Genomic DNA, 16,098 nt, shown 5'->3' on the forward strand with positions numbered 1-16,098 from the left:
CCAAAATATTGAGCTATTTCTTCAAAAAGACATCAAGCAAAGCTGGTCAAATATTGGACCTACAGTGGGAATTTGTTTCAGGGCATTTTATTGCGTTTTGTGTACAGAAAGTTACATAAGATCACATAGCATAACAGAAGTCAAGGCAGCTAGCAACAGCACTTAAGCTCTCTTATTTATAAATACCAAACTTAGTACCTTAACATTGATGACAGCAGTCTACGGCACCCAGCTGTGTACCAGGAAATAGTAACAGCACGTAATTCCCTCTATAACCACAAAGTGTTTTTTCACATTGCTCCTTATATACAGGTCAAAGAAATGAGACATAGGGTGTTAATTAGTCAGCTTTAGAGGTGCTGGTTGGTGTAGTTCATCAGTTTGGACTGAGCCAGGCTGGCTTTTCACCCTGGCTTTTATGTAGTGATGGCCAAATGAAGCTTCGTGAAGCTAGCCATAGTCTTAATCCAGCTCCTTGCTCCATTGACATCAACCTTCTCATTTCAAGCAAGTAAAACTAATCCCCAAAAATGTTAAACCACTCCTTTAAGTGACAATATAAAGAAAAAAATCTTACTTTGTTACCGTCCATTTTGTCCCAATCCCTTTTAATCAGCTGTGTCAATGTAAAGATACAAAAGATACAAAAACAATAATGGGACCATTCACTTCCCATAGATTTTGGTTGCAACTGTTTATTTTCTTTTATATATATTTTTTTGACAAGTAGATTGCAAGACACCGACATATTTTGATCTTCACTTGATTTTAAGAGACGTACGGAGCCCTGGGGGTCCCATGGAAGAAAAAAAAGCAAAGAAAAAAGATCACTATGTACTAATGTTAACCTGCAGTCATTGACATAACACTTCACTTTGGCATGCATTAATTATAATGCTTATCAAAATAAATAATAAATGAAGATGTAATCATGTCCTGCTACTAGCTAGATACTAGCTACTAGCTTGCTAGGTTAGCCTTATTGATTGTTAGATTTGCCAGGTCTTATAAATGAAACTCGAGATATTGCAAATAAAACTCAATATCTCGCATAACAAAGTCGAGATCTCGCAGATGAATCTCGAGATATCGCAAAACAAAGTCAAGATCTCTTTTATTTTATTTTTGTTCAGGTTTTTTTTCCCCCTCCATGTCTCCTCCGGGGCCCCGTAGGGACGTATCTCTCTAACTGTCTTCACAGTCTTTTTTTCAGCTTTAACCCTGTCTCCCTGTCTCTCCCTGCCAGCCTACATCGAGGACTTGGCTCGTAGCGTGGAGCAGAGCAGACGCTTGATCATCGTTCTGACTCCAGAGTTTGTCGCCAAAAGAGGGTGGAGCATCTTCCAGATAGAGACACGCCTCCACTCCATGCTGGTTACCGGGGAGATCAAGGTACGATGTGGAGAAGTAAACAGGGAATTACTAAATCTGCCTTGATTACATTTTAACAGGTTTGAGGAAGTTGTGAAGTACTTTGGACAGTAAGTAGAGGTGCCTTAAAGAGTTCTTAAAGCTCTGGTCTGCCTTCTATAAGACTTTTACCTCTGTGTTTCTGTCCAGGTGATCATGATAGAGTGTGCAGACCTGAAGAATGTCATTAACTATCAAGAGGTGGAAGCACTTAAACACACCATCAAGGTAAACAAAGAGGGAATAGTGAGAGGAATGATGTGATCTGAAGGGTGTCATTAGACAATTGGACAACTAAACAATCTCTGGTCTTCTCAGGCTTTATCCATCATCAAGTGGAGGGGTCCTAAGAGCAACGAGCTGTCCTCTAAGTTTTGGAAACAGGTGGTCTACGAGATGCCTGCGAAGCGCAGAGAGACGCTGTCCAGACGCCAGGTACAATGCCACAAACGGCACGCAAGCATTCAAAACCCTGCACACATTGGCACAGAACCACACAACTTTACATTAGCTACCAAAAGAAATACTATAGCAGGAAAGGGCTTTTCTTTTGTTTCTAAAACCAACTGTAGTAGACAGACAGAGAGAGAGATATATTTTGTGTGCTAAAACACATTTAAGTGGTAAATGAAATGTACAACCCTCTTAAATATTATTTATAAAATATAAACCTGTGTATGGGCAAATTGCACTATAGTGCGGTATTGTAATGTATTGTGAGTTTTATGTAGCTCTCAGTGTTAAACAGCTGTATTGGATGTGGTAGGAAAGTGTATAGCTACAGGTGTAAAGCAGAGGAGGAACGAGGGGGGGGGGCTTCTGGGGCTCCAGTCCCAAATGTTTTCTCAAAAGCCCCAAATCTGTCGGCTAACTTCAACTTAGTTTCATTTTCCCTCAGTCTCTTACTGGGGAAACATCGCCATTCATTCAGTGAACTCTACTCAGTGGAGGTTTCAAGATTAGTAACGTTGTTGATGCTAAATTCCTACCCTTCCTATGTCATCAAACATAAAAATAGTAACATCACACAACTTTTGTCTTTTGAGGTGGCAGAAAATGAGTCATCCTAGATGATTCTTTTCCTTTGCGACTAACACGTTTTTGCATGGAAAAAGCATGAAAAATAGTTCATATAGCTGCTGTAAATGGAGCATGCCAAGCCTCTTTGAGCCCCAAAGGATTACAATGTCTGGCTCCGCCCCTGGTGTAAAAAAAGAAGAAGAAGAAGACGTACTTTACTGAGCCCCAGCGGGGAAATTACATTTTGTGTCTTGCGTGTCCAGGAGTCTAGAAAAAAACATAGCTGTGGAGGTTTAGTCCTCACATTTACTTGTGCTTCCCTGGGGCACACACACCCACAACACAGATGGCCTTTGAAATGTCTGCTAAATACAGGTAATGTATGAAAATAAGAGTCACCATGGGGGAAAATGTGTACATGTTTACCATGTGTTAACACCTCAGGTGCTGGATGCCCTGGATAATAATCACTGAGAAACAAACAGACTAGAGAGAACTGTGTAACTGGAACAGATGGAAAGTGTTATCTTTATGTCATTCAGTCAAACGTGATGCTGACTTCTTTAGTTTTGTTCAATTGGCCAGTTGAGATCATTGTACTCTGACTTACATAGCTCCAGACACCAGCATCGCACATCAAACCACCCCAACTTTCAGGGCTTTGTGAGTTTAAATGTGGAGACTGACGTCTGATCATCTGCAGTTATTCATGCTTGTAGAACCGAGCATAACACAATGTAGCTAAAACGTGCTTCTTCAATTTATGGGCCAAGGAACACGCTTCCTAGCTTCTTGAAAAATGACACCAGAACTCTGAAGAATTCAAGCCATCCATCATGCTCGGCAACATCCACTGAATGGCAATCAGCACCACCACCCAAACCTTGGCGGATGCCATGTTATGGACCGCCTGATGTGACTTCCAGTTCACTTGAACTTGGACAGTGTTAACTTAACCCTTGTGTTGTATTCCCATTAACCACGAACTTGTCCTTCCTGGTCAAAATTGAAAATGAAATTTTTTTTTTTGTGCTTTTCCAATGTTTTTGTCACTTTTTCTGATTCATTTGTCACTTTTTCCACGCTTTTGGCACTTTTTTGAAAACCTGAGCTGGTTTAATAATAGGGTGTACATTTTTTCTTGGAATCCATGGTCAACAAACCTCATTTATATCAAATTATACATCAGGTTTTAGTTAATAAGGCGGAAATCGTGAATTATTTTGACTAATAGGTAAGATCAGAGGATGTTGAGTGGATCTCAGATGGGTAGTCCAGATACTGTTTTGAAACCGTTAAAAAAAGAAGAATTCAAATGTTATAAGATTAAATAAAACACCCCAAAAATTCAATGAAAGAAGTCATTAAAATGAAAGAACCAAAGAAGGTTGTGTGGAATAATCCATGTTATTTTTGGGCAATGTGATTGAAAGAAATCTGTATTTCTGATATAAAACACTTTGAAACGGATCAATTTGACCCAAGGACAACACAAGGGTGAACTTTAGCGAAATATTTTCAGACCAAGGAAAACAAACAGGCTATCCTTTCATTAGTTTTGTGTTTTCTAAACCTCTGGCTTTGATTAGCAATCATATCACGCTCAACGCTATTTTTTATATACATACTATAGAATTAATATGACCTGTACTAATATGAGGCATGCCATAAGACGTGTGACATTTTCTTTCAAGAATAACTTTAAAGAAATACTACATATGGTTCATAAAATCCTGCACAGGGAACTTGAACCTAACCCAAAATAATTTCATCCACTCAAATGATAATGCAATGGGTTATTATATATTTTTCTTACTGTCAAATATCTTTCCATATCCTGTCTGTGTGTATAACCCCAAGCTTTTACTACTCATGAAAATACATGATAATTTCCTAGAAATTCTGTTTTTTAATCAAATGGTACTCAGACAAGAATGTTGTTGGGAACTATTTTCAGATGCGTATTAATACACATTTGGTGTTGTAGTGAGTATTTACAGTAACATGTCACCTAGTGCAATATTAATGTGTTTGTAATGGTTTTTTGGAAAACAATGGTGCTCTATTGCTCAGAGAAATTAGATATATTAAGACATGTTATTTATATTTAGATATATAAGACAACACTTAGTAGGAGTGAGTCATTGTTGGTTTTGGCCTTTTCATGGGTTTTATTGTCAACGAGAGAAACCTAGAATATCATAGGTCCTATGTTTTAACATGACCCATGTACTCCAGTACTATTTCTATCTCTGTCTACATTGAGACAAAATCTCCTTGAACATTTGTATACAACTGCACAGTGAAATCTATATAACCTTTTTTATGGTAACAGGTGATGGACTCTGGTGAACAGGGCCTCTTTGGTGACCTACAGACCACCGTCTCCACCATTGCCATGACAACCACCTCCGCCTCCTTAGCGCCCCCTAACGATAGTCGCCATGGACATCATCAGGTCAGCGTTGCATGTGCACTACTTCAAACTGATGTTGTTGCTTAAATATTTATGCAATTATATAGTGCTGTCTAGTCCTAATGACTACTCAAAGCGCATGAACAGTAGAGGCACCATTCACACACACATTGATATGCACCCCCCCCCCCCCCCCCACCATACATAGACAATGTAGTGTTTATCTGAAAATAGTGGCACGTAATTTGAAAATAAATGGGATCAATGATACATTGGGTTAGCCTATTTGAAAGTACTTTAGTCCTACTACATTTTAAAGAGACTATGAATTAGCGGCATGTGTACATGAGTACACTGTCCGTATGAAAGCCAACGCATCTGGACCTCATCAGGCAACGGGTCCTAGTGCAGGTCTACCCGTTCAGTACCTGTCAGCGTCAGACATGACACAAAGATGACGTAGTATTAAGAGCGACAACAGTAGCGAGTAGTCTTTCTTTAGGTCCTTGCTGAAAAATAGGTTCAGCTTCATTTATTTGTTGGCATAACCCTTGTCTTGTCTTCCCGTCAAAATTGGAAGTCAACACTTATGTTTTAACTTTTTCTTACGTTTCTGTCCCTTTTTTCAACACTTTTTTTAAATCTTTTTTTTTTACATTTAACACTACGTGACACTAACTTATTAACTTTCATTTTACAGTTATTTTTGGGGATTTATGGTCAAATAAATCTCCTTTTTAGGAAAGTACACCTACTGTTTGAGTTAGAAAAGCAGAAATGAATAATTATTTAGACTAAAATTAAGGAATGTACCTTGGAATATGTCTGAAATAGCCTGAAAGCACTTCAATTTTCTTTTACAAATGCTATAAGACAATAAGACAATTTGTAGTTGCCAAAGAGCGTTGTGTGGAATCAATCATGTTATTTTGGGGAATTAAAAAGAACATTGATATAGGAAAACGGGTCATTTTGACCCGAGGACAACATGAGGGTTAAGAACTTTAATTACCTCTCGGAATAATACTTTTAGGTGACAAAAGTTAACAGAAAGTCGTTATCTCCCTACAGGTTGCCTTGGCGACAGAGATCCCCGACTACAACCAGATGACATTGCCGCTGGGAGGTGGTCACACGGCCACGGCAGCCCAAATGAGGCATTTCTGCCGCAGCTACGAGTTCACTCTTCCCCCCCAGCCTTCCTCCATGTCGCCTCCCCTCCCGCCTCCCTCCACCGTGCAGTTCTCCACTCTGGGTCCCGGGGGGCGCCACGTCTACTGCAACATCCCTATGACACTGCTGAATGGACAGGTGGGAGAAAACAAAGGACGATGTTTGTTTTTTTGCAGTTCCTAAGATAGTTTCTAGCATCCAACATCTGCACAGTGTATCCTTTTTCTTAAATTGCCATGCTGTTTTTTTTATGTGCATGTACTCAGAGTTTTATCACATTTAAAATAAAACCCCCTCTTTTCTCCCCAGGGGTTAGGAGCAGTTCACTGGGGAACAAGAGGTCTGTTTGGATAAAATAAAATCTAGACAGAAAACAGTATCTTCATATTATCCAACCTAAAATATTTATTCATTTTAACAGAGTGGGAAATAGCTGTCATATGCAGTATAGTGAGGCATGGTGCATTGTTGGCATTTGATAGTACTGTATATACTGTAGAATGTTTTTTAATTGATTTTTGCTATGAGTTGTGGTTTGGGGGGGAGATTCCTGCTGATCATCGTGGTGTTGTGTTTTTTTTTTCCAGGTGACCCAGAGCAGTACGCTTGGGAAGAAGCAAGAACTCCACCTGAACAGCACCTTCGTACCGCTCACCAGCAGAGAACTAAGCTCTGACATCTGGTAGAGGGACTGCTCAGCTGGTTCTGCATCACAGACCAGGTTTACAGACTGCTTTCACACTGGCTTTGGAAAGGAGGTTGACTGGTTGGTCGACTGGTTTTCATTGGATTTCTGGACTGTGTACAGTCTTGGTTTTCTAGAGCGACTACTTGTGGACTGCCTGCACACTAGTTTTAGGCCGCTTCATCCCACCTTGTGAACAAAGGACTGCTTAAAGACTTAAGCCTTGGATTCACAACTGTTATACTGATATACTGGCTGCAGACTGCTAACAGAAAGACTCAGATCCTAAAAACTGATTCTACTCTGGTCTTGGACACATCAACTGGTATGTAAGCTGTGTTGGCCTGACCACTGGAAAGGAGCGTTCTTACACAACATGACTGCTACACAATTATACACATTTGACTGGTGCAGATAGTTTGTATTGACATGTGGATGTAATGAACTGGAAAAGTCAATTACAAGATCCAGGATGCTTAAGCAATGAGTAGGTATCCCCGAACAGGAGTGCTCCGTTTGTCCAATAAGCTACCAAGTTGGACCTTGGAGCACAAAAAAAAAGCAAATATCTCTCAAGTTGACGTCTGCCCGCACACCAGCCGTGTGTCCGGAAAACAAGTTGATTTGTCAGCTGCTCAACTTCTGGGAAATATCGGTTTACGGAAAAAACTAAAGTAGCGTAATCTGGGAAGACCAGTCGACCGTCCAGCTAGCTGAGTTCTCAGTATATCCATCTACCTATTGACTTGGTGGCTAATCGGTTAATGAGGCAGACTTCAAGCAATGATTTTGGAATACCAATCCACCTTAAAACAACAAGTCAACCTCTTGAAAAACAATTCCTGGCTAGCTAGCCTGGTTCGGTTCTTAGAAGCTTATAAATGGTTGACTTAGAAATGGATCCCAGCGAGAATATCCAGATAAGGAGTGATGCGTGAAGCCATTGCTAAACTCATTAATAACTGAGAAAGCACAGTCAGCTGGTGCACATGGAAACATAGCTAGTTACCTCTTGAGCTAAAAAGGCACAGAGAGACTGCAAACCAGCCAGCTCACCTTGTAACCCAGTATACAGCAACTAGTCATCTTCTCAACTCATCAAGAGGTGAACTGGCCAAGAGGTGGCCTACCAACGTTTACCACCAAGCTAAAAGCTTAAAGGACTTGGCTTTTTCTATTTGCATGACCACCCATTTAGATAAAAAAAAAAAATAATCAAACAAATATAGATAAAAGAGTAAATGACACATTCATTTCTCACAGCCTCTCTTAATACGGAGGAGAATAAACATCTTACGTTGATGCGGTATATTTGTTTTCTGTCCGGCCATGAAGTGATTATAAAAAAAAAACTGATGAAGGGAAAAAAGGAGGTGTCCCTCCAAAAAGATTTTTTTTTTTTTTGGTTTTATTTAAGAATGTTATGCTTTTAGAAAGTTGGTGGGCATTTTAGCCAGTCTTTGTTTCAAATGTTTGTTACAATAATCTCTGTACAGCTTCCATAACTTATGCATAGACCTATTACATGACAGTGATTTGTTCCCTGCAATTTCTGTTAACTCCCACATTGTGTGTGAGACCCAGAGCCTGTTTTTGCTTTCATGATGGATGGATGGATGGATGGATGGATGAATGGGTGGATGGATGGACCGATGGATGTATAGATGGGTTGGTGGATGTATAGATAGGTGGATGGATGAGGGGGTTAGGGGTGGGTGGGAGGATGGATGGATGCTCACGGCAGTACAACCTTGCTAAGGGACCACCACCTGTCAGCCAAAGGGGATGGGGATTGTGGGGGGGGGGGGTTGGTCCCCTGCATACAGAGCCAGATTTCAGGCTGAACCAGACCACATTCTTCTTTCTGAGCTTTAAGAAACCAAGATTATTACCATAATATTTAAGCAAAGTGAATAATGTTTTGAATTTACACAAAGGTACTGTCATTGTCTTATTAGAACCAATGAATTCTGGATATTTGAGATTGTTTGATACAATGATTAATTATTTGAGTTATATTCGATGGCAATATACGGTATAGTGGTTGTCTTTTGATTTCTGCTCATTTCTTTGACTATTCTTTGGATATATTAGTTGAAATAATTTAACTGAGAGCAAATAAAAATGATGAGTTGTTTTATACATCTTGGATGCCTGTCCTCTGACGCAAGTGTTATTTCTTCTTTCTTCTACTTCTTCCCCACTTTCCCCTTGTCTGATTTCATGTTCTGTTTCTTGCTTATTCATACTCTCTGCCAGCTGTTTCCCCATCCTTCCAACTGTCATCTTCCTCAAATGTTCTGCTCCTCCCACTCTCCTTCTCGTTAAAGGGGACTTATGATATTCATTTTCAGGTTCCTACTTGTATTTCATGTTTCTACAAAAACACGTTCACGTGCTTAACTGTTAAAAAAACACTGTAATTGTTCTCATACTGCCCATGGGTGCTGCACCGTATTGACCCCCGTCTGAGACTCTGTTGTAGTGCGTAGGACAGCGGGTTCTTGTCCTCGTCTGCAACCCCAGACTTCCCTCTGCCCTCCTGAGCAGCAGGTGTTGCTGTTGAAGCTTTTCAATCTGAATTGGAATTAAATTAATTTTTTTCATAGAAGAGAGAAACGTTACATTATAAATTTTATTGAGATTTGGTAAACAGCTAGCTAGACTATTTGTTCAATCTGAGTTGTCTGTTGCACGACTAAAACAACTTTTGAATGTACACATGTTCCACCAAAACAGATTCTTTCCCAAGGCTATTTAGCGCCGCCCAAGACAACTGTGATCAGTTTAAAGGTCCCATGACAGGGTGCTCTTTGGATGCTTTTATATAGACCTTAGTGGTCCCCTAATACTGTATCTGAAGTCTCTTTTATATAGACCTTAGTGGTCCCCTAATACTGTATCTGAAGTCTCTTTTATATAGACCTTAGTGGTCCCCTAATACTGTATCTGAAGTCTTTTTTATATAGACCTTAGTGGTCTACTAATACTGTATCTGAAATCTCTTTTATATAGACCTTAGTGGTCCCCTAATACTGTATCTGAAGTCTCTTTTATATAGACCTTAGTGGTCCCCTGATACTGTATCTGAAGTCTCTTTTATATAGACCTTAGTGGTCCCCTGATACTGTATCTGAAGTCTCTTTTATATAGACCTTAGTGGTCCCCTGATACTGTATCTGAAGTCTCTTTTATATAGACCTTAGTGGTCCCCTGATACTGTATCTGAAGTCTCTTTTATATAGACCTTAGTGGTCCCCTAATTCTGTATCTGAAGTCTCTTTTATATAGACCTTAGTGGTACCCTAATACTGTATCTGAAGTCTCTTTTATATAGACCTTAGTGGTCCCCTAATTCTGTATCTGAAGTCTCTTTTATATAGACCTTAGTGGTACCCTAATACTGTATCTGAAGTCTCTTTTATATAGACCTTATGGGTCCCGTAATACTGTATCTGAAGTCTCTTTTATATAGACCTTAGTGGTCCCCTAATACTGTATCTGAAGTCTCTTTCCCATAATTCAGCCTTGGTGCAGAATTCCAGCCACTAGAGCCAGTCTCACAATGAGCTTTCCTTAGTATGTGCCATTTCTGAGTCTGTAGCTTTGGAGGAGGGGTGGCCTTGACCAACTGCCACAGTGCTCGTTTAAAAGCCATGATGTCTCTCTCTCATGGGTGGGCCAAATTCTCTGGGCGGGCAAAGCAGAGAAAGGGGAGGTAACCTTGCCCCTTATGACCACATAAGGAGCGAGATTCCAGATCGGTCCATCTGAGCTTTCATTTTCTCAAAGGAAGAGCAGGAATACCCAGGGCTCGGTTTACACCTATCACCATTTCTAGCCACTGGTGACCCATAGGCAACTCATATTAATCTTAAAAAAACTCATAAGTGGCATTTTCATACCATGGGACATTTAAGGAAATGACAATAAGCTAGAGCATGTTTTTCTCCTATCCAGGAAGTGAAGATAGGTCTGGCAATTTGAGACAATAGACCAGCCTCCTCTGCAGCGTATGTAATGTAAACTGTAAAGTAGCTAGCTGCTAACTGCTGTCCTGGATGAGTGTGTTCAGCCAGACTTCTGTGATAATCACCCCGACAACAATCCACCGAGCGGCCGGTGGTTTGTCCTCCAGAGGACAGTTCCTGTCACGTCTTGAAGTTTATTCCCCCCTTGGACTGATTGACGCAAGTCATGTTCGTTTTCATTGAAGTTCACTTGGAGGTAGTTATATGGATAGGTATGTGCCCTTTACACAGAATTGCTACCCATTGCCAAATGTGTAAGCTCCAGTTTTAGGGTTGGAATTGCACACATGTATTAAACAAAGTGTTTTCCAGAGTATGAATGAATGATGGCGAATGTATGAATTTAGGTTTGTAGTTTAGCTTTATTATACCCAACTGCAACGACTGCAGACCTCTTATTTAAACACGTAAATGTGTGTGTTTGTGTATATATATGTATATGTTATTTACTGTACGTAAACATGCAATGACACTGACAAACCTATTCATTATTATTATAGGCCCGACTCTCATCAGCAGACGTCTTATTGCTCCCTGTTGAGCCAGAATTACCCCTGGAACCGGTCTCAGCTAAAGCCTGAGGACCTGAGGGTCTCGGGCACCCACACCCCTTCCTGCTGCTGCTGCCTTCCTCCATACATACCCATATATCCTCCCCAACCAGGGCAAGTGCCAAGGCTTTCTTTTGGTTATTTTGGTTCGTCACTGTGTATCCTACACATCGTTGCACGTCCTACACGTCTGATGTAAACACCAGACACAGACGTGACGTGCATTTAAATCTTGGCGCATATATGACGTAAATTTAAATACAATGTAAATGGCACCTAAATCTTCTCATCTTACTCTCAGGAAAAAAGCAAACGGGTGTAGAAGTATGCCCTTCAATATTTGGATGTAATGGAAAAACTAAAAAATATGGCCTCATTCCTACATTTAGAGTAAAACCCAAATAAACCCAAATCACAAGTAATTAAACATATTCAGCAAAATTAAATTGCTTCTTTACTTTACAGACATGTTTTGTCAGGTTAATCTTTTACAATTATTTCTGAAATACAACTGATTTTAAGAAGGCAATGGAGTAAATGTATTGTATAACAATAACAATAATGCAATAATACATGTATTTCCAAATTATTATGAATGAAATGAATTCACCCTAGTTCAATAGAACTTATGAAGATAGTGGTTCCAATTCAAATCTATTCAATGAGAAATTAATCTTAACAAAAAATTCCACCAGTGGGTTTGTTCTTTCTGGAGTGACCATGTATTTTTGAGTTTTAAAGTTCATGGTTGCAGGTGTCACAGATGTGTTGCTTACAGTGTACATTCACATTCATTCATACTAAATTTACATTGTGGCTTATACTGCTGAAATTTCCAAAGCCATAAGGAGTTTCGGTTGTTATTTCTAAAAAGCTAAGTCTCAGTGGGACGCCAACAGCCATGTAGATAATACATTGACTATAGATAAGTACCTCATACATAAATATCTCATTAACTCTTCGATCAAGGGTGGCCCATTCTTACCTCCAATGATAGCTGTACAAAAAAATATAAGACACCAAAACTAAGGTGCATTCTGCTGTTTCCATAAATGTTCTTTTCGTCTTTCATAGAGTTGTAGCTTACCCAGATGGTGGGAATGCTTGATTTGACCACACTATAAATGGATCAGACACTGTCTTTTCAAGCTGGCCTGTTTCCGTGCATCAAGAAATACAGGCACCCTGTCTCCTGGAAATTATGTGTAATGACACTCATTTGTTTTGCCAATTACATTGTGTCAGGAAATGTAATTACTGCCTGGATCATGTTAAATGATAATGCATTTTCCACTTACGGAGACATGGGACCTTGTCAACACAGAGACCAGGGTCCATGTGTAGAGTCCAGCATGTACAGCAGATACTGTTTGTTTAGGAAGCAAAAGCACTTTGGTTTATAGGAACAAGTTGTGGTTTCAGTTCAGTTAGGGTTGATTTGAGAAACATGTCTCATCTCATACGTCACTTTTGACTTTGTCCAATATTAAACCAAAACCACAATCTTTCCCTTAACCTTTACGTGCATGCTAACATGCTCACAAAGACAACTCTATAAATATATATATAATATAACATTTCATTTAGCTGATGCTTTTATCCAAAGCACTGCTATATATGTCAGAGGTTGCACGTCTCTGGAGCAACTAGGGGTTAAGTGTCTTGCTCAGGGACACATTGGTCGATGTATCACATTGGGAATCAAACCCATATATACACTCACCTAAAGGATTATTAGGAACACCTGTTCAATTTCTCACTAATGCAATTATCTAATCAACCAATCACATGGCAGTTGCTTCAATGCATTTAGGGGTGTGGTCCTGGTCAAGACAAGCTCCTGAAATTACTCTACTTCCAGCAGTATAATGCACCATGTCACAAAGCTACAATCATTTCAAATTGGTTTCTTGAACATGACAATGAGTTCACTGTACTAAAATGGCCCCCACAGTCACCAGATCTCAACCCAATAGAGCATCTTTGGGATGTGGTGGAACGGGAGCTTTGGTCCCTGGACGTGCATCCCACGAATCTCCATCAACTGCAAGATGCTATCCTATCAACATGGGCCATTTCTAAAGAATGCTTTCAGCACCTTGTTGAATCAATGCCACATAGAATTAAGGCAGTTCTGAAGGCGAAAGGGGGTCAAACACAGTATTAGTATGGTGTTCCTAATAATCCTATAGGTGAGTGTACATAATGTTCATCGTCTTACTTTAGCATGGTAACACTTAACTATTTGCACAAAACCGAGGCTTACTTTAGCAGGTATTTGGTCGTAAACAAAAGTACTGAAAATATTCAACCTACAACCGGATGATGGGTCTAGGTGAAATGTCGGGTGATCACCAAAGTCATTAGGGTTTATCGTCTGTGGGCCATTAACGTCTGTGCAAAATTGAATCGCAATCCAGCCAATAGTTGTTGAGATATCTCAGTCGTGAGCAATGGTTTGAAACCAACCAAAACGTAATTGCAACACGTCTTCCAAATCATACGACGACATTGGTCGTTAATTCCTACCCGATAATACGACCAACAAGGAGCGTTTCATAAGGTAACGCCCCTAGCGGTGGCAGGAAATACGAGCATTTTTCCATCCTCGTGTCTAAACGGAATCTTAACAGTCATGGTTTAAAACATTGTTAACGTTGCGAAACGTTCACTGTTCGGTTATGTTTTGGAACGAAACCTACTTGATTAGGTTTGAGCGGCCTACTCATGATCTGCAGTAAAACTGCCATGGTTTTCCTATGGGGAGAGCTGTGCATGCTCAACGATGTCGCCACTGCTCTGATTTATTATTAATAATTTCCACTTTGACCAAGTTTGGGGGGGCAGTAGCTCAGTCCGCAGAGAGTTGGGTTGGGAACCGGAAGGGTCGCTGGTTCAAGTCCCCGGACGGACCAAAGTACAGAGGGTGGATTATAGCCGGAGAGATGCCACTTCACCTCCTGGGCCTACTGCCAGATGCTCTTGAGCAAGGCACCCCCCCCAACAACTCAGGGTGCTGGTCCAGGACTAGCAGCCCATCTCTCTATTTGTGCATGGATAGGTCCTGACCATGTGTGTGTATTTCAGGCCTGTGTGTATTGATTACAAATAGAACAGAGTGTAAATTGTAATTTCTGCACTTTGGATCAATAAACAGTATAAATTAGTTACCCATGATTTTGAAAACTAGTTGGTTAAGTTTAGAAAAAGAGGGTTAAAATCATCTGTTATGTCACTTAACTTAACGTTATGCATAATAAACTTGTCAGACGTTGTAGTGTGGTTATGTCTAGGCACCTAAACTACTTAGATAAGTTGAGAAAAAGATCGGGGTTTGGGTCGAAATAGGCATAACTTTGGGTTACGCACGGGATGCTGAACGTGACATAGCTCCGTTTGTTTCGTAAAGTAAAACAAATACTCGACAAACTTGTATTTTCCAGCAGGACCTGAACCCCGGTCTCCTGGGTGAAAGACCCCAACCTGCCTCCTTCCTCTCAGTTTGACGCTCTTATACATTTTTCTCCTTACATATTAGGCTACTTTGCTCCCGTAATAATTACTGGAGGCCTACACCGCTTGTACTAACAACCTATTGGAGTATTAATGTTTTTTATTTATTTATTTATTTTTTATTAGTCTCCATAATTCCTGTTAATACTGTCGGGTATAAACAGAATTTCTAGGAGACAGAGTTGTAGCAGTAGAGGCTCTTTCTTCAAAATTACTTAATTACTTTGTCAAAGTTGTAGTTTATACTTTTTCTGTTTCAAATTCCTTAATCTTAGTGCGTTTAAAAAACAAAAATTTTCGTACTTTGCTATCAAACTTTTACTGTATGACAGAAGCAACAACAAGAGTTAAACAACATTATTCTAAAGATAATTGCCTGACATTAATCAAACAAATAATAAACCTCCACCTAATGCATGTACTTCTGTCATATGAGCTATATATGGTAGCTCATATGTAATATCTATATTTGAAGTTGTAATATGTAAGGAACAGAACAGAAGATGAAATATTCACATATGAAGTCCCTCATACACTGGAGAGTGGATGGATGTGGCATAGCGGCGTTATGTCAGGGTGGAGATTAAAGTACTGTGTATAGAGCTTGAATTTTTAATAAACAAAAAGAAAGTACACACCAACAAAAGGTGTCCAGCTAAACAGCAGGCCACGAAATCCAAAATGAGGAAAAAGACAAAACAGGAATAAGAGGAACACCGAGACGGAACAGGTAGAATAATCTTTTATATGGCCAATTAAAAAGGAAAAAAAATATTTCATCAGAATCATTTATAATGACAAATGTTTCTGATAAATGAATATTTAAAAAAATAAAATTCAAATGGACGTTCAACCAGTGTTGGCGTTGCATAGTCTGTCCACCACAGGACGCTCTACAACGTCCCTGTTAGTGATGGCGTACCATAGTCTGTCCACCAGAGGACGCTCTACAATATCCCTGTTGGCAATATTCTGACTTTTTTTTATTATCTTAAGTTTGTATTTTTATACCTTTTATTTATCATAACTTTACTATAGTTTGAAATTTCTCTGTTCTGTTGTGACTATAAAGCAAATTATCACATTCATTTAGTGAGAACTCATAAATAACTACACATAATTAATGTTAGGAAAATCTGTTAATGTTTTGTTACGCAATTGTGGCTTTTAAAAAAAAAAAAATTGAATGTACTGTACATGGGCCAATATATATCGTAATATTGGATTTTTAAACAACCAAATATTTGTATCGATATATTTATCACTCTACTCCAAACAGAAACAATAATCCGACAAGAG

At 39.5% G+C, this 16,098-nt stretch overlaps 1 protein-coding gene across 4 annotated transcripts in view; it reads left to right on the forward strand.

The window, feature by feature from the left end:
• il1rapl2 (interleukin 1 receptor accessory protein-like 2) overlaps window positions 1-7,265 on the forward strand; it is a gene marked incomplete at its 5' end in the record, with an annotated part of 503,103 nt that extends 495,838 nt beyond the window's left edge. For 2 of the 4 annotated variants that reach the window (XM_032510844.1, XM_032510845.1), the window contains 7 exon segments: window positions 1,247-1,392; window positions 1,561-1,638; window positions 1,729-1,845; window positions 4,766-4,888; window positions 5,918-6,157; window positions 6,329-6,359; window positions 6,607-7,265. In XM_032510844.1, the coding sequence (XP_032366735.1) occupies window positions 1,247-1,392; window positions 1,561-1,638; window positions 1,729-1,845; window positions 4,766-4,888; window positions 5,918-6,157; window positions 6,329-6,359; window positions 6,607-6,695 (824 nt within the window). 4 annotated transcript variants of the gene reach the window in all.
• Window positions 7,266-16,098: the final 8,833 nt, after the last annotated feature.

The sequence above is a fragment of the Etheostoma spectabile genome, unplaced genomic scaffold, assembly GCF_008692095.1.
Source record: "Etheostoma spectabile isolate EspeVRDwgs_2016 unplaced genomic scaffold, UIUC_Espe_1.0 scaffold273, whole genome shotgun sequence".
Lineage (NCBI taxonomy): Eukaryota > Metazoa > Chordata > Actinopteri > Perciformes > Percidae > Etheostoma > Etheostoma spectabile.